The 22,323-nt window shown below is 42.5% G+C and overlaps 1 protein-coding gene across 5 annotated transcripts in view; it reads right to left on the reverse strand.

Annotated features, from left to right (window-relative positions):
• Positions 1 to 22,323, reverse strand: part of KCNIP1 (potassium voltage-gated channel interacting protein 1) — a 339,679-nt gene that overhangs the window by 13,859 nt on the left and 303,497 nt on the right. The window contains exon 2 of one of the 5 annotated variants that reach the window (XM_038534780.1): positions 3,610 to 3,642. The exons of the other annotated variants lie outside the window; for them this stretch is intronic. Within the exon in view, the coding sequence (XP_038390708.1) occupies positions 3,610 to 3,642 (33 nt within the window). The remainder of the gene's footprint in view (positions 1 to 3,609; positions 3,643 to 22,323) is intronic. 5 annotated transcript variants of the gene reach the window in all.

The raw sequence follows: 22,323 nt of genomic DNA on the forward strand, positions 1-22,323 counted from the left end.
CAGTTAAAGCAAGAGATTTGCCATTGCCTCCTGAAGGATCACAACCTCCAAATAAGTGGAAGTTTCAATGTTTTACCATCCCAGAAGGCTAAATGAGTGTTTCCTGCCAGACGCTTTCTATAAATTTACTCCAATCAAGAATCAATTGTCGGCTAACCTTTTCTGCCCGTTGTTGTCATGCAGACATTACCCAATCCATATATTGAACGACTGTAAATCTGGTTTGGCAAGAATAGTGATGAGATGGGCAGGGTGCTGAGAATGCACACACACACCATGTCACATCCCATGACCATAGAGAGTGGGGACAGACTGCATTTCTGTCTGAGAGAACAGGGTGAGCAGGTGCTTAACACTGAGTACATTTCTCCAGTCAGTGCCAAGTTCTTGCTACCAGATTTTCTCTCCAATTGTCACTTTTTCTTTTGAGACTGTGATCTCAATACAAAAGGAATCCATCAAAGTGAGTTTGTATCTTGGACATCTTCCCTAAGGAAATGGACGTTTGGGTAAGGTTCCAAGGGAGAGACAGAAGAACTTGGTAATAATCCCCAATGGTTGTCTTTCGTATGTGCTGGGCAACAGGTATCACTTTATCCTCCCGGGAGTAGGGCAGATTATTCAATATAAATAAGATACTCTGATAATACAACATAGCTACAAGTGACTGATTTCTTCGTAATTCTTACAGAGCCTTTAATTATTGTTATGTTTGTTACTAACAAGTTAAGTAGTAATTACCTAAACACTGCAGCATTTCTATGTAAATCAAAGGGCCAATTTCCCTAAAAAAACAACTCTCCCCACATAAATCTAATTCAGAAAACTCACATGTATTTTTAGCTCATTTTAAAAGAGAAATAAAATTGTTAGTTTAAATCTCCAGTATTAGATTTAATAGCAATTTTATTTTGAAAAGTATACAGATATTTAAAACTCTGAGAAGAGGTGAACTATGAAAATGTAAACCAGGAAGACAGAAATACATTTTTTGGAAGAAATGATGTATTTTTGCAGGTGTCTGGTATATATTTCCCAGTTTAACTTATCCAGAAGCTAAAAAGACTTCTTTTACAGTGTTGTCTCATTTCTATTAATCTTCTTGTGATTGAATTCTTCACCAGATCAGGGAAGTCTCTGCGGAAGTTTGAGAGAATCTTTCTGCTTCATAAGCTGCACTTACCATCTCCTTTATTATAAATGCACTAAGTAGTTACTGAAATATCAAATATTAAGCCCACTTCATTAAGGGAGAAATCAACTTTATCAATAAATGGTTTGTTTGCTGTCTGGGCAGCAGGATCAATTTCCATATCGGATTCAGTAATATCTGAATATTGGGATGCTGACTGCCAAGCTTTGCTTTGCTTTGCTTTTGCTTTTCATCACCTTCTAATTGTCAGGCTGTGGTAACATCAGTCACTGAAGGAAATTCATGTCTTTGGGGCTCGAGATGCTGGGAAATAGCTTGCATGTCTTAAACCAGTGGTTCCCAATTTTTTTTTGTTTTACTGTGTTTCAGAGGAAGAGCTACAATTTACATCACAATCCAGTATGCACAAACATATAAACAAATATTTTATGAAATATTTTGAAGCAAAAATCTCCTTAAACACTTTCCCCTGTTAATGTGAGATGTACTCTGTTCTCACTTTTAGTCTGGTCCTTTCTAAAATTATGCTGATTGTGACCATCATGTGTCATGACCTGTGGATGGAAGACACTAAGCTGTCTATACATGTGGCAACTTTCTAGAAGGGCCCACATCTCAGCATCCCCTTCCCTCATGCCTGCTCTCCCTTCCCAGCCTTTGTCTGGTTCCAGCCACTGTAAAGACATTCTGAAGAGATTTCTGAAGGGGCTTCTGAGGTTTTCACATTCCTCCTGTTGCACCTACCCCACTTCCCACCCACCTCCAGGGAGTCCCTGGGTGCTGCCCAGGTGGTCCCAGTAAAGGAAGCAGGGCCGCTCAGCTACTTGGATGGAGGAAGAGGACAACAATTAATAGGTGGGGAGCCTCCCTGACAGTTTCTTTTTGAGGTCTGCTAAGAGTCTGCAAGGGAAAATATTGCTTATTGTTACTTTTGTTATTAAAAAATTAAAAGTAATGGTGAACCAGTTACTAAGTCAGACTGAGTTTGGGTGATAGTCATCAAAATTAACGTAGAAATGTAATACTATGGCGATAACTACATAACAAGAATAAATTAGAATACTTTCTGTTGGTAAAGTACTTTTAGTCTGTAAAATGTTGCCATGCCTGTTGTCCCATTACAACCTTGTATGTGTTGGGGAGTGAGGGACCATTACCCTCTCTATCTGAATATTAGATATTTTAAACATGTGGAGCCCATGTTAAGGAGATCTCTTCCAAGCTCTGTCACTAAATGGCTTTGCCTGAGTCACACAGCCAGTTTATGACAGAACAGGACCTAGAATCCAGCTAGTCCAGGGTCTCTTTTATAGATCTGGCTTCCAGTGCTCCTATACTGGCTTCCGCTTCCCTCAAACACAGACTACAAATTGGTTTGTAACCAACCTTACAAAGTAACAAGAGCAGGGCTCTGTGCCAGAGTTCAAGTCAGACCCCTAGACTATGAGCTGTAGGAGGAGGACCAAGCCTTTGGTCTCCTCCCTAGTGAGGTGTCTCCTTTGCTAGCTCCTTCTCCCTGGACTAGGAAATAGTCTCTCCATCATGGCATCTCTGGGTTGGATTTTATAATCATCCATCTAGTTTCAAAGTTACAAAATGGGGCCTTCGACATAGAATGTAGTCCAAAGATTGGTCTTGTTTGGTGTATAAAATGTGGTGGGTTTTATGTTTTTGGAATTAACTGACAATATTTAAAGATGAGAGGTTGACAAAGTCAATTTTTAAAATTTCTCTTGGAAAATGGGATTATCTAACAACATTGATCTTAAATTCTCACAAGGCAATAGTTTACAGGAGCTGAGCAGTAGCTATTCCCTCTGAGCAGCCAATGCCTCTATTGCTCCCTTTCTTCACCTGTGGCTCACTTAGCTCATTTATGCTACCTTCCTGGCCCCATTGGCATTTGAGTTTTTGTGTCCTGATTTCTGCCTGCTTACCTCCCACCTACCTACCTTTCTCCTACCTCACTTACCACCCAGTCAACCAACTTTTCTCTCCCTATTTATTTAAACACATTCCACTTTGTTTCACAAAGGACTTAAAACTGATTATATGAAATAAATATAATAAAATAAAAAGAGATAAAGTAATAAGAAAAAACCACCCCAGAAAATGTTGAGTAGATTAGGAGGTCAAGACCATGGGGAAAAAGAGAACTTAGAAATTCAGGTCATTTGTTCCAAGCAGTGACTAACTTGAGCCACAAACTGGCTCTGAGCTTTTATATATGTCTTGTTGCCCATGAGAGAAAACCATAACAATTTCATAGTGGGAGCAAAGCTTTTCCTATAACTTGTCTCTAAAGAATGTTTCCGACTGTTTCTAGTAGGGTTTGCTAACAAGGGGCAAAGAAAATTGGTGAGTGAGTAGAACAATTACAAAATATAATTGATTAAGAAGCTCTTCTTTTGAAAGTAATGTGACCAAAGTAGTCAAGTTAGTTTAAACTTTTTTACCTCTCTGATACTGGTAATACCACCAGGCGATGTCTAGGAAAAAGTAAGAAAACATTTTACCAAATCCATTCATCAAAAAAACAAAACATACTTTTATTTTCCATGGAGATTGCACTCTGAAGGTGTCCAGGTCACCATACAGCTCGACATATGCAAAGAGATCTTGTAGCAGGGCTGGGGCTGACCTTTTCCCTATTCTTTTCCCACAGTCCGAACAGGCAAGAGCAATGGGTCACCTCGCAGTGCCCACGGCTCCCAGCAGGGGGCTCACTGAGCATGCCCGCAGCCATGCAGCCATGCAACCTGAAGAGAGATGGAATGGCATGGGGCAGAGGATGCACGGATGTGAATGGGTCCTTGGAAGTACTCGCATATTTGATTGAAAAGTGTCTTATGTGATACCCTTCACAACAGAGGCCCCATTGTCCCCCTCTGCCGCTTTGACATTTGAATCTGCACGTTTTGTAGGATTCTATATTTGCTCGGTCAACCATCATCAAAGACGTATCTACTATGCGCATTTCAGTGAACGAAACAACTCTATTCCCTGCTCTCCTGGAGCTTACAATCTACAACCCTTCTCTCTCCTTCTCTCTTCCCTTCTAAAGCTTGATAAGTAGGGGGTGGGCTGTTGAAAAAAACTGATTAGCACATTAGGACGGGTGAGCAGAGTGGATGCAGGTGAAGTCCCCTGGTATGCTGAATACAAAACATAAGACAAATCATCAGACCTGGAAGATCTGCTATGGCACGATGGAGCTGGGCGGGTCCAGGTCCCAGAAAACAGGAAATGGGGGGCTTTACTTGCTGCTCTCCTGCTGGTCTTTTGGGGCCTCTTTAGGGGTCAGCTTGGTTTTTCCTTTGTGGGCCATTATTTGAACTTCCTCCTGTCCTTCCATCACTCCTTTGTTTTTTTTCCTTCCATCACTCCTGATGGAGAGAGTGTGTCATACAGCCCAGCCTTCACTTTAAGTGTGTTTTGATCACTTCCCACCCACATTCTCAGACAGCAGTGGTTTATTTTCTGCTGTCCCTAAAGGTGGTGGTACTGTTAGATATCCACTCATAAATATTTCTGTCTTGTGTCCTGACCTGAATCCCCTGGGAGAAGCTTATTTTGCCAGATTTACTTGCTTTCTTTTATCAATCTGATTAATCACATTTACATTCATTTACTTTTTCTAATAGATAAATTTTAGAGCAGCTTTAGGTTTACAGAAAAGTTGAGCAGAAAATACAGAGTTCCCATGCCTGTCACCTCACGGTTTCCCCTTAGCCCTGGTATGATATATTTGTTCAGCTGATGAACCAAGATTAAAATATTTTTAGCTAACATCCATAGTTTACATTAGAGTTCATTGTGTGGTATAATTCTATGGGTTTTGACAAGTGTATAATGGTCTCATATTCACCACTACAGCATCCCACAGAATAGTTTCATAGCCCTAAAAACACCTTGGTAGCATTTTTGTGGAGGTATATCTATAAATATGTATTGACCATCACTGCCATGCCAGGGATGGGTTTGGAAAGAGGTGAAAAGATGTACTGTCAGTTCATATGGAGCTCTCTGACCGGCTGGGAGATGCACACAGAGACCAAGATCACAAACTCAAATGCCACCAGTAGTCAGTATGGAATTTAGATGAGTCAGGTGCTAGGTATACACCAAGAGAGACTAGCAGGGACTGAGAACTGGTGAGTCATTGCCCCATTAAAGGGGAACAGCTCTTACACAGCCAGTTGTTATTATGTAGAATTTAGGTTCAGGGAGTCCAGATCTTTAGATTTTTCTCAGGAGCTGCTACAATTAAAAGATTGTATCTTGATTCTTAGCTGTTATTAATGAGCTTAACATTGGGAACATACAGCATGAGCCAAATATAATATTCCTATTCATAGGATGCTATGGGTTGCTGGTCTGGAACTCTTCCTTGGTAAATCATGCCAAGTAGCAAGCAGTGTAGATCTGGCTAAGACACTTGGGAGCCAAGAAGGAAAAAGCTCTTGATGAATGTCACCTGGAAGGCATAGGATTGGAAGGGGTGACAGGGATGGCTTCAAGAGAAGGTGATAATTTATTTGAATCTTCAAGGAAAAGGGGAACAAGGGAATAGCCTATGCAATGATACATAAGCCAAAAGGCCCAGGAATGGTGAGCTCTCCTACAGCAGAGCTGACTTCTCACTGAGAACAATTTGAAAAGGAGGATTAAAAAAATGAATCAATTAAAAATTTTTAAAAAAATTAACATAGTAACAACAAAAAGACACCTGAAGCCTGGGGGTGGTGGGGAGCAGGGGTAAAAAGCAACACATGTGTTTGAAGGCACTGGAGAGCTACCAAGGTATCCCATCTTTAGAAGCCGTGATTCTGGAGGGAAGAAAAACTCATTAAGTGGCTTGACAGTCGATGCTGTTGTTCATCTCGCAGTGTATGCTGATTTATAAGTGGCATGGATAATGAGCTTGAGAAACTGAGCAAAAACGGTCTGCTAAGAGCAAAAACGTAAGCAGAACTTTCACCAATCTGGGAAGACAAAAATAGGATCAGTTCTACTAAGACATTCAGGGCTCGAGGGGTCTCAGAGGAGGGATGGATGCATAGACATAAGCCTAATTGCCTGAGCTATCCCAAGGGACAGAGGTCAAGGGAAACGAAGCAAGAACTGTACCCCAAGGTTGCAGAGCTAAATGGAGCTCTTGGCAGGCTCACAGTGTAATGGGGTATCAGAGTCTTCTAGGAGGGGGTTCCTGGTGAACATTCAGGTTTTCAGTTTGGCCCGGAGAGGACAATGTTCTAGGAGAAAGGGCACATCAGAAATAGATCAGGTCTTTCAAAGATCGAAATCCAGCCTCAAAACAGCCCAGTCCCCATTTGGATTAAGTTCATCTGCTCCTGCTCAGTTACCTTGCACGAGCTGAAGGCTCAGCCAGATAGTGTTCACATTTTGTATTCTAATGCTCACCACTCATTGAAAATTTGCCAGACATATTAAGAGACTGGACCGACAGAAGACAAAATATAGTAAATAGATTCATCGGTGATCTAAATATTGGATTCATCAAGAGTGAGCTTTAAAATGATGGTGAAATATGCTCAAGAAAATAAAAAGATGGAGATTCCACTAGAGAATCAGAACCTATAAAAGTAAATGAAAAGTCCTAGAATTGAAAAACATGCTATCCAGGATTAACAACTAAATAGATCAGTTTAACAGCAGGATAGTCACAGATGGAAAGAGAATTAGTGATTCAGTGATAGGTCAAGAGAAAAATATACAGACTGATATACACATAGAGAGAAACATGGAAAATACAAGCCCATAAAAGAGACATTGGATGTGAAGAAAAGTTCTAACATATATGCCACCGGAGTTCCTAAAAAAGAGGAGATAAAAAATGATGTCCAAGCAATATCTGAAGAGATAACAACTGATCATTTAAAAAACTGGATGAACGAGATTGAGCCACAAATTCAAGAAGCATAAACCCAAGCAGATAAACACAAAGGAAGGCACACTGAGAACATCACAGTTAAACCTGAAATACAACGACAAAGAGGAAACCTTTGATATAAGACAACAAACTTCAGATAAAAAACAAGCCCTAACTCAGTACTGCTTGTGAATCTGAAGACACAGAAAAGATAGAGGTGAAAGGACGGAAAGTGATACAACATGCAAACACACATCAAGCAAAGCAGGCGTGGCTATGTTAACATCAGATTAAGTAGAATTTCAGGCAAGAACCTTTGCTAGAAAGAGGGAGTTTGCATCATGAAGGCACTATCCATTAAGAAAATACAACAATTCTAAATTAGTATGCACAAATAATATAATTTTCAAATACATACAAAGCAAAGACTAACAGAGAAAAGGAGAAATAGCAAATTCACAGTCATAACTGGAGATTTCAAAACTCCTTTCTTAGCAACTGATAAAAAAATCGATTAGGGTAAAGAGGATATAAGCAGTGCAATTAACCAATGTATCTCCATTGATAGGAGTGGAGCTCTTTACTCAACTGCCACAGAGCTCACACATTCTCAAGTACTCAGAGAACATTGACCAAAACTGACCACTTCTTGAGTTATAAAGCCAATCTCAACAAAGTCTAAAGAACTGAAATTATTCAGAATGTTTTCTTTTTATTTGTTTATTTATTTATGATTTTATTTCTTTACTCATGAGAGACCCAGAGGGAGAGAGGCAGAGACATAAGCAGAGGTAGAAGCAGGTTCCCTTTGGGGACCCTCATTTGGGACTTGATCCCACGACCCTGGAATCACGACCTGAGCCAAAGGCAGACATTCAACCACTGAGCCACTCAGTGCCCCTATTCAGAACATTTTCTACCCACAGTGGAATTAAACAAGAAATCAAGGGAAGAAGAAAAAAAAAGACATTTCCAAATGTTTGGAAATCAAACAACATGGTTTGAATTCCTAAGAAACCCATGTATGGAAGAAGAAATCTCATGGAAACTAGAAAGCATTTTGAACCAAATGATAATGAAAATACGACATATTGAAACTGTGGGACACTGTGAAAACTGAGCCCAGAGGGAAATTTAAAGAGCATGACATACTTGAGCTGCAAATAATTTAGGTGACAGTGTGCATAAAATTGAATGCCATGCTGCCTCTTGAAATCATATTTCTAGTGCTTCCAATGGTTCATTTTCAGTGTGCCTAAACTATGTTGGTTACATTAAAGACTGTATTAGAGATGGCATGCTGGCATTTGAAAATGTGATCTTTTCTCTCTCCTTAAACATGGTTGATTGGTTTATTCTGGATGAGTTTAACACCATCTTTTGGTTGACAATTTACCCCATTATAATGAGTGAAGATCTCGGTGGCACCTGTATGGAACCAAGGGTGAGGAGCTGGGGTATGGTGGTGCACAGAGGGACGAGTTTCATTTGGTCTTGAAGTATAATCCTGGAGGCTGAGATTCTTATAGCCAGGGCTTGGAGGTTAGTCATAAACTCACTCAGACACACACAGCACACACAACTCATCAGCTCTGAATTTTATAAACTTAACGATGAGTCCCGGGAGTGCTGAGCTGAGCTTTGATAAAGATTTTTTGAGTGTTCTGGACATTTTTTTCAGTCTTCTTGCTTCAATAAAACTCAAATCATGTTTTGCTCCAAGCGTTTGTTCTCTTAATCTTGAAGCCCTCCTGCCCCTTTTAAGCAAAATTGAATTTATACATTTCTCATTCATTTACACTTCAGTCCTGAAAATCTTCTGGAAAAAAGAGTCCTATAAAAAAATCTTTGAGTACTGCTATTTCCATTAGATGGACTTGAAAATTCTTCCATATATAGTGTATTTCAGTTCTGTGACCTTTCTCTCAGAATAAGGGTGTTTTTGAATGTGGCCTTCAGATCAGCATATTGGGTGTGGTATGTGGAAAGGGAGTGTCAGATGTTCCTTGGAAAGTGGTGGTAGTAGAAATTAACTGTCAGAAATATAATGTGATTATTAAAAGTCCACAAAGTCATTAAACAGACCGTGACATAAATCACAACTCTGTTGTGTGACAGCATGAAATTCACACATTTTCCAACAAGACTGGAAAGACAAACTACTAGGAAAGAAGCAAATCATTTAGATCCCAGGGTTGGCAGCCCTAAATGATGTCTCAGGACAAGGAGCAAGGTCACATACGTTAGGGACTCTTGTGTCCCTTTGCTTCCATGGCAACATTGCAGTCCAGTTAAGCCCCTGGCCAGGCTGTGAAATAGTGTCTCAGCCACAGGTGGAAATCTCTAGATGATGTTTAAATGGACTCTATCTGAAAAAAGTATTCTGGATGATTTACTTAGATGGCACCAGTAGTCTCCACAGCTCCAGGGAGCAATTAGTCACACGAGGCCCAAATCCTACAGCCAGCTGGCATTCGGGAGGCAGTGGGAAACCTCCTACCACCTCTTCTTTGGTCTTAGCTGGCTACTGCCCTGAAGTTCCAGCACATGGAGATGGCCAGTTCATGAGTGCTGGCTGCCCTGTGTTGGGGATGGGGGACACGTTGCCCAGGATAAGTGAGTCTTGAATATTTCTGTAGGAAGCAAGAGGATTGCATAAATGGGATTTTGTTGCTCCTCTTGACTGAGAGGCTAACATGTCACTTCACTGTAAATGAAGGGGAGAAGGGAGTAGAAGTATCCACGGAGAAGGGCATTGCTAGCTTTAAGTTGGAAATATGAAGGTGCTGAGAGAAGTCAAAAAAATTACTCACAGGAAAAGTAAAATTGCCACATAAATAGGACTTCTCCAAGATTGGCACAGAATTTTCTCATCAATGGAAATTTAATGGATCAAGGTCAGACTAAGGTGTGAAAAGCCAATCTTTCAGCCTGTTTTTTTTCAGCCTGCTTTTTGAAGAGTAGTTCACTGCTTTCCAGCTAACTCGGCAATTTGCCAGGTGATGGGTTTCCAAGCAGAGGACTTGCTTTGGTGGGCTGGTAAATGTTTAACAATTGGCATTTGGGGATGGTAGAAAAACCTGATGGATATCATTTTCTAATATCTTTGGTGTAAATATTCCCACCAGGCTATCAATGTGAAGTCACTGGATGTGGATTTGAGAAGTGAAGCGTGCAGCCTGTGGGTATGAGCCAGCTCCATCATATTACTGCTGCTATGTCAGAATAGCTAGTGTATGTTTAATTATCCCAATTAGTGTGCTAAGGGCCTGAAAACCAAATTCATAAAGTAGGTTTAGCCTCTGTAATCCAACCAAATAAACCTTTTCATTGTTGTTATTGTGAAAGTAAAGTTCAGTACATCATATAGAGTAACACAAGCAGGGAAATAATGGAGATTGGCTGGGTGAGCTTTTGCTGGAATTCAGTATTAATGCATCTTCATATTAAGTACCTGTCTTGGGGAGCTCAGAGAGCATGGTAATAGTTTTAGGATTGATCTAATCATCTGGTTGTCCCTAGGAGGTATATCGTTATTAGACTAATTTTATAATCATACCCACCTTGTAGTTGTGAGTCTAAATGAGATAAGATACGTAAAGTGATCTATGCACATAGTAGGTGCTCAAAAATGTTATTTTTTTGGAGACAACTATACAATTGTGTGTCATGTCCATGATGTTAAGTGTTGAGGGTGATTCTCAAAGGCAGAATCCAATAATCAAGTCTGTAGATATTTTCTAGACCATGATTATGCCTTTTCTGATGGATCTAGTTAATTAAATGTGTTCCTCTTTAATATAGGAAGATCTGTTTGTTTTGTGACTTACTCTGTCAGAAAAGCATCCAATTGCGAGCTCAGGTTGGACATTAACTGGCTAAAGGGAATATTATTATTCTGTATTAGCTGCAGTGGACGTAAGCAAACACAAGATTCTGGATGCAAGAGCACCTTGGTCTGCAGATTGCCAGGGAACAGGGATGAGCATCTGTGAGTTGTGGACACCAGAAACATGGGGCCTGGAGTGTTAAGTCAACAGATCTAATAATTGATCATCACTGAGAAATTTCCTGCCTCTTCTCCCCTAGAGTTATTACATGGCTCCATGTCCTCTGCCCTTAATAATCCAGACAGTCAAAGTGTGTATTGTTTTGGTCCATTTCTTAGCTGGAGAAGGGAATTGGACATTGCCCTCCACTGGAACATGTACTGCCAAATGCAAGGACTGTAGCCAGTTCATCGGAGAACGGATGTCTGCCTGCCCAGAGGCAGGGAGAAGATGGCAAGGTGTCATCTGCAGGACTCGGCACGGAAGCCTCTTAACTGTGCACTTAATAAATGAAGCCTTGGCAGACATACCTTGAATTATTAATGACGTTATTCAGCTTTGATTGTTTCCTTCTTTTGGGGAAAGGTTATTCACTCAAATGCCTTTGATTAGACTATACAATACATCACAATTGGGCATATTTTATGTGCAACTTTATGGTGATAATAGTTCTGTCTCATTTAGAAGCAAATCAGACATTATGAACTTCGTGATTTATTAATGTATTGATTTCTATAAATGTCAGCGCATCTCACATCCCGTCAGAGAGCCCAAGAGCAATCAGTGGAGAGCCAATAAAAATGTAAAATGAAACCATCATAAAAAAAGGAAATACTGCCTGTTTCGGAGCCCTGCTGCCTCTCTGAATTGTTTCAGGATCCAGATCATTACCATGAAGGCATCTCCCCTACCCCCGAGGAAACAGCCCACAAGAAGCTGTCATGGGAAGGTCTGTCCTGCTTGTCTATTTTGCATAGAAACGCAAGAAGTGAAGAGTCAGGCCCAGAGGGGCCTCCAGAGCCAGTGCCCAGCCTCTTCATCCTGGAGAATGTGGCAGGATAAGGGGGTCCCTTTCCATCAGCTTTGCCCCATTACCACCTACCAGCTCCCTCCTGAGGGATCTTTAGGATGAAGCCTGGATCCCCCCAGAACAATTTCCCACAACTACCCAGCCGGGGTCTTCCGTAATAGCCGCAGTCCTCTGTCTCTGCCAGAGCGTGTCATCAGCTGATCCCAACCCCAGCCACCCTTTAAGCCTGCCTTGAGAGCTCTCTCCTCTGGGCAGCTCTCGCAGACACCACAGGGAAAGCTCTCTGTCCAAACTCCTGAGGCACTTACTGTCTCTATCATCACCCAGCAAGTGTCAGAATCTACCCTTGCATGTTGCAGATTTCACTTATGGGAGTGGGGTGGGGTAGGGTATGGGTGGAGAGATTGTGTCTTGTGCCTGTTTTTGTTTTGTTTTTAATTTTGTGTCCCACTCCTGCCATGATGTCTATCCGCTTTGCCTATAGTAGGTACTAAGTGCTCATTGTTTGCTAGAAGTGTGTAGAACAAGAAGCTAAATGGGAAATACATTGAGTCCTGAGAAAGCAGCCAAGAGACTATCTGGGAAGTATTTGGCTAATTCGGTGGCTAATTCTGTCTGACAGTTTAGTTTAGAAATCACAGTCTGGCAGCCTACAGGGTACAGTTGTTGTTTCACTTCTTTTAAATGTGAATTTTGACAACATTTATTTCACATAAAATATGGATTTTTTGGCTTCTCTTTAGAAATTGGAATTTATGTCTGTGTAGGCCTGAATTATCACATTATCACATGGCAACAATTGGCTGGAGCTGAGGAGTGGCTGCTTGCTTTAGACATGGCACTGCTCTCTAGTAAACCTCAATCCCTTCTACTCCCTATTACCTCCCCAGAATTAAGATCATGGGACAAATCTCTATTATCACTCATCCACATTGCCTGCCTCTATGAGGCCAGTTTATTTTTTTTATTTTTTTTAAATTTTTTATTTATTTATGATAGTCATAGAGAGAGAGAGAGGCAGAAACACAGGCAGAGGGAGAAGCAGGCTCCATGCACCGGGAGCCCGATGTGGGATTCGATCCCGGGTCTCCAGGATCGCGCCCTGGGCCAAAGGCAGGCGCCAAATCGCTGCGCCACCTAGGGATCCCTATGAGGCCAGTTTAACTGCCTCTTTCCCCCACCCCATACCATGTTTTTCCAAGTGACTTTTGTGTGTTTTGTGATAATCTAGAAACAGGACAATTTCATTTTGGGGGTCCCAAGCAGCATGGAGTAAAGAGGATGCCCTGTGATTAGAGAGGATTTCTTTTTTAAAAAATATTTTATTTATTTATTCATGAGAGACACACACACACATAGAGAGAGAGAGAGAGAGAGAGGCAGAGACACAGGCAGAGGGAGAAGCAGGCTCCATGCAGGGAGCCGACACAGGACTCGATCCCGGGTCTCCAGGATCACACCCCAGGCTGAAGGTGGCGCTAAACCGCTGAGCCATTTGGGCTGCCCTAGAGAGGATTTCTGTACAGATTCAGGTTGTATCCTGAGATGTATGCTTCTGTGTGGCTAATATCACACGTGCCAAGAATGAGGTAGATTTACAGGTTCTGTTTCAGTGCATTTCAGCACATGTCTGGCTTTTTACAGACAAGAAAACTGAGGTTCAGAGAGGAAAGAAAAAAAATGAGTTTTCCCATTTTAGGAGAAATGGGTTCAAGAGATCTTATGAGACCTCTCTGAAATAAAAAAGATGGCAAGTAGAAGAGCAAAGACTAATCTCATCATCTCACTGATAGACAGATGTTTTTTGGTATAAGGGACCATCCTATGGGTTGCCCTGGGCCTCATCCTGTGTCTTTGTGGTTGTTGCTCTGTCTTGGCAAGTCAGGGACCAAATTACTCTAAGCTTCTTGCACTTCTGCACTTGAGAATTTGCAGAGCCCAGTATGAGGTGGTAGGAGGGAAGACTCCAAAGAGTTTCAAGGGTCCCTTCCCCATCTCTTCCTCTGCCTCAAGCTCTCTGCCATTCATGTCACATTTCCAATCTTATTTCCCTTACAGCAGACTTTGCTCTGGGTGACAAGCTGTATAAGTCACAGAGCATACAAGTTACAAAGAGATGCTTTTATCCTGCCCTCTGACTTCATAGATATGGCCGCTGGGGGCCAGAGAACCCAGCAGAACTGGACTCGTCCAGGGCCACACATTGGATTCCAGGCAGAGCAGGCTTAAAACTCAGGTCAGTGTTCTTTTCACAGCACCATTCACTCATTCAACAAATAATCACTGAGTGCCTACGAGGTGCCAGCCACTCTTACAGGCATTGGTGACAAAGCAGTGAACAAAAGGTGGTGAACAAAGCAGTGAACAGAGGTGGTGATGTGCGTTGTGAATGAAAACGAAGCAGGGTTCCAGGACTAGAGAGAAATGGGTCAGGGGAGGCATCAGTTTCTACAGGATCATTGAAAAAGGTGGTAGGTAGCTGAATTGAGCATCAGCAGAAGGGGAGTAATGGTGAGCTTTGTAATCAAAATAGTCAGGCTTGAATCCCAGCTCTGCAGCTCAATAGCTGGTGAGCCTGAGCAAGTCACTTCCAGTCTGCAAGACTCAGTCCTCTCAATGGTAAAATGGGCACAACAGCATCCATCTTCCCAGTCTGTTAGGATCAAAGGAACCACTGCAGAGGAAGTACCTGGCACGTTGAAGGCATTTAATTAAATCCTCTCCTCACGTGGTGGGGTGAGTGGGGGCTGAGTTTCCTAATGAGTGTCTCTGCTTGGCTAAGCAGGGTGCAGCTCTGGAAAGCCCACATGATACTCTGTTAGCCAGGGTGGCCAGCTCCAGGAGAAGGCTTTTGCAGTTTAAGAGGATGCATGCACAAGGATTAATTAGCTGAGTTAGTTTGTGAATCCATTAGTGGGTCACAGGACTCTGAAGCTTTGTAATCTGTGGAGTGGTGGGTGGCAACCACTAAGCCTGGAGTGATGCTTTGATGGAACTTTCCAGAGTGGAGCTCTGGCTTGGAATTCCTAACCCTTCTAAATTCCCTGCTGTGAGACAGCGGTTTTTCTCATCATATGAGTCTCAAAGCCATAAAGCTTAAGTTGGATCATAGGAGTCTTTGAAAATTAAATCTCACATTTAAGAAACCCAAACAGCTTCTAGTCATGCCTTTCTGTGAAGCCTTCCTAGTCCTCCCCACTGGCATCTCAAATCCTGAAATACTTTGTCTATAATCGTCACTTATACAGGATTATGGGGTGGGGAGACTGGGCAAGGAGGCACATTTTCCTTTTCACCTTATAGCTCATTAGGGTTTGAAATATGTTTAAAGCTATGTTGTATGGGTTGTTTTGATAATTTTAATATTGTGGTTAAAAACATGACATTTCGAGGGGGTAAGTAGATGCTGTTTGTTTCATTGTGAAGATGGTCCCAGAAGTCTGGTCTACTGCGTTTGGTGTTAGTTATGTTTGTTGTGATATTGTTTTTATGGAATAATTTTTTTTTCAAACAAAACATGACATTGTGGTGATCATTAGTGCTCATCACCAATTACTCCTGGTTCTCCTCCTTTCATGTGCATGTTTGCCTATACTTCCAGCCCCTCTGAAGTTAGGTGTGATCATGTGGCCAGTCCTAGCCAATCAAATCAAATAAGAACAGGGGTGCTGTGTGTGTCCTTGGGTGCAGGCAGATAGCAAATAAAAAATTTGGGAGGATGCCTTGGTGGCTCAGCAGTTTAGTGCTGCCTTCGGCCTGAGGCGTGATCCTGGAGACCCGGGATCAAGTCCCATGTCGGGCTCCCTACATGGAGCCTGCTTCTCCCTCTGCCCGTGTCTCTGCCTCTCTCTGTGTGTCTCTCATGGATAAATAAATATAATTAAAAAAATTTTTAAGTGAAGTGCAATGTGCAATGGAGGGATGCCTTGTGGACTTAACAGGCAGACCTAGCTGTCACCACTGGACTCCTCTGTGGCAGTCCAAATGCTGAGCCAAGGACAAGAAGGGGATGGCCATGTGCAGAGTGAGGGAGGGAGCAGCCTCTCCAAGGACTCCCAAGGAGAGAGCCTGCTCCAGGGCATGAGAGAAGGTGTCTTGTCTGGAGTCAGGGACATGGTGAACAAGGGACAGAGGAGTGTAAGGTGGTTATGGACTGTATTGTGCTGGGTTTTGGGGTCCATGTTAATAGTTTTTGAGGGTGGCAAACAGCACAGTACAGAAGGCTTTATTGTTTTGAGAAGCCAGTGGAGAGTTAGGAGTTATAACATTAATCACCCAATGAGAGCTAATACTAATCATAAGAGAACAGAGATGTCTTTGGCCCCTCTGACCTGTGAGGACCTCACGGAGAATGGCTTTGCAGGGTGAATTCTTTGCCTCATGGCTTTGTGCCCTTCCTCTCCTTGCTAGCTCACTGCGATGGAGAGCCTCCATTAATCAAATAGGCCTGAGACCTTAGGCTGGGTCCTAGTTCCCTGCAAGTGGTTGACAGGAAAGAAAGTCTGTTTCTTCCTATCAGTTAATGAAATCCACAATTTGAGATATTTGAAGTTTCTGCTGGAATGCCAAGGGGCCTGGTAATTCCTGTTTAGAATGCCAAAGGCCAGTCAGGCGTGACTGGAGATCTGACTCCATGGCATCAGGAATACTAGAATGCTGGAGAAAATCTCCCAGGACTGCTAGACTTCTAGCTCATAAGCAACTTCCTCCTTTATTCTTACTTTAGTTACCCATACCCTGTGGGAGAAGCAGGTCCTGGTAGTTGTAATTAAAAGGGAGAGGTTAAATATGCAAAAGAGGTGCAATAATAACTAAAGCAAAGCCTAGGCAGGTAGAAAGCCATGGGGCTAGGATTAGGGATGTGGGAAACCCTATATGCATTTAAGATTATATTCCTGGAAGTGGAAAAAAAGCAGGCTTTGTGAAACAGGAAATATCTATCTGCCATCTCAAAGATACCATACATAAAAATTTTAGTTATTATTGAGGGTTGGAGTTATGGATGGCTATTAGGATTAGGGTTAGGGTTAAGATTTGTTATATTCTTTTTGCTTATGTATATTTTCTAAACTTTCTGCAATAAGTAGGTATAGATTTCTAATACGAAATCCAAAAGGTTATTTTTCGATTGACTTAAAGAACAGATGGGGAGCACCTCAGAAGCCCTGACTGGGGGTAGGGTGGGGCCCAGATCCTGGGGCCCTTTCTCTGAGGAGGAGCCCAGGAAGCTACCCAGAGGTGAGGGTGGAGTGCTTCTGGCTTGTAGCCTTGGTAACACATTATGTTTTTCAACTCAGTTTCAACACTGGGAGATGGTGGGAATAATCCCTACTTTGCAGGACTCTTGTGAGAGTTAAATGAGGTAATAAACGGAAGTGCAACTGGCAGGGAGTATATCCCTAGATATGAAACAGCTCCTAATAACTCCTTAACCTGTGAGGAAAAAAAAAGACACACCTGGCTAGAGGCCGTGGGTTGGACAGGATGCCCTTCGTTCTGATGGAGGCCTTTCTGGGACACTGGGGGGCAGAGGGAATGTTGGGGGGAGTCTTCAGATTGATCAGAACAGTAGCTGACATTTCAGAAGCATTTCCTAGTTACCAGGCCTGCATCTAGTGCTTCATGTACATTATCTCACAGAACCCTCCCCAAACCCTGTGAGCTCCACACTGCTTAAAGACAAAGAAGCTGAGACTTAGGGATGTGAGGTTATCCACCCAAGGCCACACAGTTAGCAAATGGCAGACCCAGGACTCAAATTCAGGTCTGCTTGATACTGAAACTATGTTCTGAACTGCTGTTATGTTGTATCAGTTCGTAACCACACTGAATTAGATTGAAATGCCAACTTTGCCACTTGGATGTGATCTTACCCATGTGATAAGACACCCAGCAGTACTTGTCGCTGGTGGTTCCTTTCCATCATCTGGGGCCCCAAGAGGACATTCCCACAGCACTTGGGTCTTTTGAGGAAATGTCTCAAAGTGATGCTGCTGAAAAAGCAATTTTTTGCTGGAGCTGTGTGGATAGATTTTTAATATTTAATTAGGAAGACCTTCTGCTTGGAAAGAGGGCAGGACTTGTTATTAAATCCCCACTGCTTGGTCTCTCTCACTTGCCTGTGGGATTATTCATTCATTTCCAGTCACACAATTTAATATTGCAACAGCTAATGGGGAGATGTTGATAATTTGTAAAACTGGTTGGTCCCAAGGCCATTGGAAAAGCTCCACGCCTGGGCCTGATTCCGGGAGTGAAAGCAGATTCTCAGGAGATGAGGGTGCCAGAGAGCTTCCTGTTCATTATCTGCAGACATTCATGAGTGTCTTCTGAGATACCACATTGAGAGCCATGAGGATTAGAAAGACCTTCACCACACAGTTTCATCTTTGAGGAGTTAGGACCCTGGGACACCTGAATACATTAAAGGCTTTTTATGTTAAAATGTGTACCTGGGATTTGTTTTAATCAGGTACAGTAGGAAATGCAGACAGGGAAATGACTGTCATGAGAGAAGAAGTTTATACTCACAGATCCCTAGAAATAGGAGTTATGACACACCATACAGGGACACACAGGGAAGCACTGGAGTCGGTCAGAAGGCAGACAGGGATGAGGGGAGAGGATGGCCCAGAGCCTTTACTGGGGTTTTTGTGGGAAGGAATGGGCAAGGCAGGATAGGTATGCTGGGATTGGAAAGTTGGAAGAATCTTGGCCACCTCTAGGCTGTAGGAGGGTTTTCACCTGTCTGGTACCTGGTCCCGTGGTAGTTTAGGGCAGAGGGAATACTGACTTGGTGTGTGAGAGCTAGCTAAAAGAGATGGTTGGGTGTGGGCTCTGGATTTGTTTGTTTGTGTACCAAAGGCACACTTGCAAGGGAGTCATTTGCTATCCCTAGAAATTAACCAGCTCTGGGAGAGGCAGTCTCTCTAGGATCAAGGTCCCAAATACCAGAGTATCCAGAAAAACAGAAAATAAAATACAGTCGCTAGAGTTTGGTTTTGCAGTTAGGCAGAGGTTCAAAATGCCTACTTTGAGATTTCCGCTGGAGCACTGGGCAGGAACATTCCTTGGACTCAATGCTATGTACTCAGCATCTCTCCCCAAGACTACCAGAAAGCTTCAGCCTCCAGCCTGTTGCCTCAACTCTACGAATGGGTTCTCTGCATGAATAGGTGGAAGGTTCTTTGTAAAACAGTCATTCATAGAGCACTTAACTGTGGCGTACCCAGTATGTGCCAGGCACTTGAAAGGCAGTGTGATTCCAAGGGTAAGCAAAGACAGGCATGGTTCTTGTCCACAGTAGGGTTACAGTTTGGTGCATGAGGGACTTAACCTAGGAATCACAGACACATGTGTAAAATTGTAACTGTGAGGAGTGCGGTAAATGGGAACTGTTTGGTGTTAAGGGCTGGAGTGGTGGGGAGGCTCCGGTGCAGGGAAGGTAGTCAGGGGACGCTTCCCTGAGGGAGTGAAGGTAAGCCTGAAATCTGAAAGAGAGAGAGAGAGAGAGAGAGAGAGAGAGAGAGAGAGACATCCTAACTGCAGAAGGAAGATGGGGGGAGCTTTTCAGGAACCTCTTGTCTGGAGGTTCTGGGGAAGGAGAAAACAAGATGTTCAAAGGAAATACATCTGAATATGTCCTTTGCTTTAAAGCCTTCAGTGGCTCCCCACTGCCTGCAGGAGGAAGGCCATGCTCCTTAATAAGGCCTTCAAGGTCTTTTATGATCTGCTTCCTGCTTTGCTTTCAGGGTCTTCTCTCCCAGCCACACCACGCTCCCCATATACTCACTCTCAAGAAGAACTGCTATTTCCCAACCAGACTTTCTAAGTGATGCTTTCATACTTTTGCATATGCTCCTGCTCCATCTCGCATCTGATTTCCTTCCCTTTGTGCTGGGTTATTTCTTGTGTTTCCCTCAAATCTATCCCCCTATGCTGCACTCTCTCAGAGGGCACCATTTAGTGTGAATGGTACCTACTGCAACTGTACAGTCTTCTATAATATGTCACCTCAAGGGCTACTTCCTCTGAAATGGAAGCTTTGTACTCTTTCCCAGATAGCATCTGTATGGCAAGATCTCTCTCCTGTAGCACCCACCACCCCACATCATCATACAGAGGCCTTTCTGTCTCCCTTGACCATGGGCACCTTGATGGGATGGTGAGTTCATTCACTCACCTAACAAATATGTGTTGAGCTCCTGTTCTGTGCCAGGTTCTGTTCCGGGTGCCAGCAATGCAAACACAAGTAAGTCAGGCAACTCCTCTGTTCAGTGGGACCCACACGTTAACTAAATAATCACACACATGAATATGCAATTATGAATCCTTTTAAGAACCCTGACAAAAAGAGTGGGGGCAGTGTGAAGAAGAAAAACCAGAAGGATCCTGATTTGAGTTACAGGGAGGGAGAGTCTGTGCACATGGGAGCTGCAGTATAAAGAGGAGAAAGCATAGCAGGAAGAGTTTCAGGGAGCAGGAACAGCATGTGCCCAGATGAGAAAATGAGAATGAATTTGGCCTTTTGAGGAAGTTAAGCAGAGGGCAAGTGCTGGAGCAGAATGACCAAGTGTCAGGTAAGAAGGTAATTATTGGTCAGACCAGTCAATTTAGAGTTTTTATCATTAAAGCAATGGGAATCAGGGGTATCAAGTTTATAACTGCCCCAAAGTCGAAAACCACCCAAGCATCCATTAACATTATAATCAACAAATTGTTAACACACTGACAAAATGAAATGCTGCACAGTGATGCAAATGAATTAATGACAGCACCATCCAACAGTATGGGGGGAAAATCGAAAAATCTACCCATGCTGCTATAAGTCAGGGGAGCAGTTATCTTGGGGAACTTGTGACCAGAAAGGAGGGAATAGAGAGCTTCTGGGATGCTGTAATGGTTTTCCTCCAATTAAAAAAGAAATCTAGATATTGGTTACTTGGGTTCTGATGCCTACTATAGTTTGATTAAGAGGTTTTTGTTATTGTTTTGTTCTTAGTTTTTTGTTTTGTTCTTAGTAGATGCAGAAAGACTGCCAGGAGAGAGTTGCGACTGGATGAGAGATGATGTTAACTTTGAAGGAAACAGATCAAGGGCAAATTAAACAAAATTTTTTTTTAATGTTTTTTTTTTTTTATTGGAGTTTGATTTGCCAACATATAGTATAACACCCAATGCTCATCCCGCCAAGTACCTCCCTCAGTGCCTGTCACCCAGTCACCCCCATCCCCCGCCCACCTCCCCTTCCACTACCCCTTGTTCATTTCCCAGAGTTAGGAGTCTCTCATGTTCTGTCACCCTCACTGATATTTCCCACTCATTTTCCCTCCTTTCCCCTATAATCCCTTTCACTATCTTTTATATTCCCCATATGAGTGAAACCATATTTCCAGTCTCTCCAGCAGACAGAATCCACAAGACCTGCTGATGTAGGGGAGGGGAAGCTTGAAAGAAAGGGATCAGGAGATGACAAGGAAGATTTTCCAGGCTTGAGCAATTGGGTGGCTAGTGGAACTGGGTTGTGCAGTGGGGACATCTGGGAGGGAACTTTGGCACACTTCCCTCTGTCCCCTGGCCCCAGCAATGTGGCTGTTATAGGGATGGTTTTGATTAATACTGACTTACCTTCCGCTAAATTCTAAGTCAATAAGTTGACGATCAGTGCTGGGAGAAGAGCCAGTTACCCGCCCCTTGTCTTCTACACATTTCACCTTCTTAGGATAGTACAAATTATTTGTTCTCCGAACTCAATAGCTTTTTGTGGTAGGGTTCATGGATGTTTGTCAAATGGACAGAACATATTTACCCTCTTTGTAGGTACAATGGCAGGCTATGTGCTTGGGCACATAGGTGTAATAGCTTCAGATGTTCATCATGATTCTAGACATTGAGGGAGAGGAAGGGACTTTTAAAGAGAGCTTCTCAGTGCGAGTTACTATGTCCAATGCATTTCTTTTTTTTTTTTTTTTTGTCCAATGCATTTCATACCCTGCTTTATATACTCTTTAAATTACCTCACAAGGATTTATTTTATAAATATCCATTTTCTAGGTCATTATGGCTTGGTTATTAGTCATCAAGTAACAAAGTTGGAATTTGAACTGTGTCTGGTTTTGATTTTGCCTCACTGGTTCTGTCTGATTAGGGATGAAGGTCAGGGGATCAATGGTGTCTGTCTCCATGATGACAGGAGGGAGCCCAGATGCTTAGGAAGTGCTTGGAGATCTCCAAAAGAGAGCAGCTCTGAGGTTCTGTTTTGCCATTTTTAAAACACATTTACCCATAATATCTCTTTATAGGATAATAAAAATGAACCATCTGTGGTTCATTGGGAAACATGTCTCAGGCTTATTAAAAATATATGAATTTTTATTTTAAGACGGGATGGCCATATTATTCAAAATTGTAAGCCAAA

This window comes from Canis lupus, chromosome 4 (genome assembly GCF_011100685.1).
Source record: "Canis lupus familiaris isolate Mischka breed German Shepherd chromosome 4, alternate assembly UU_Cfam_GSD_1.0, whole genome shotgun sequence".
Taxonomy (NCBI): Eukaryota; Metazoa; Chordata; class Mammalia; order Carnivora; family Canidae; genus Canis; species Canis lupus.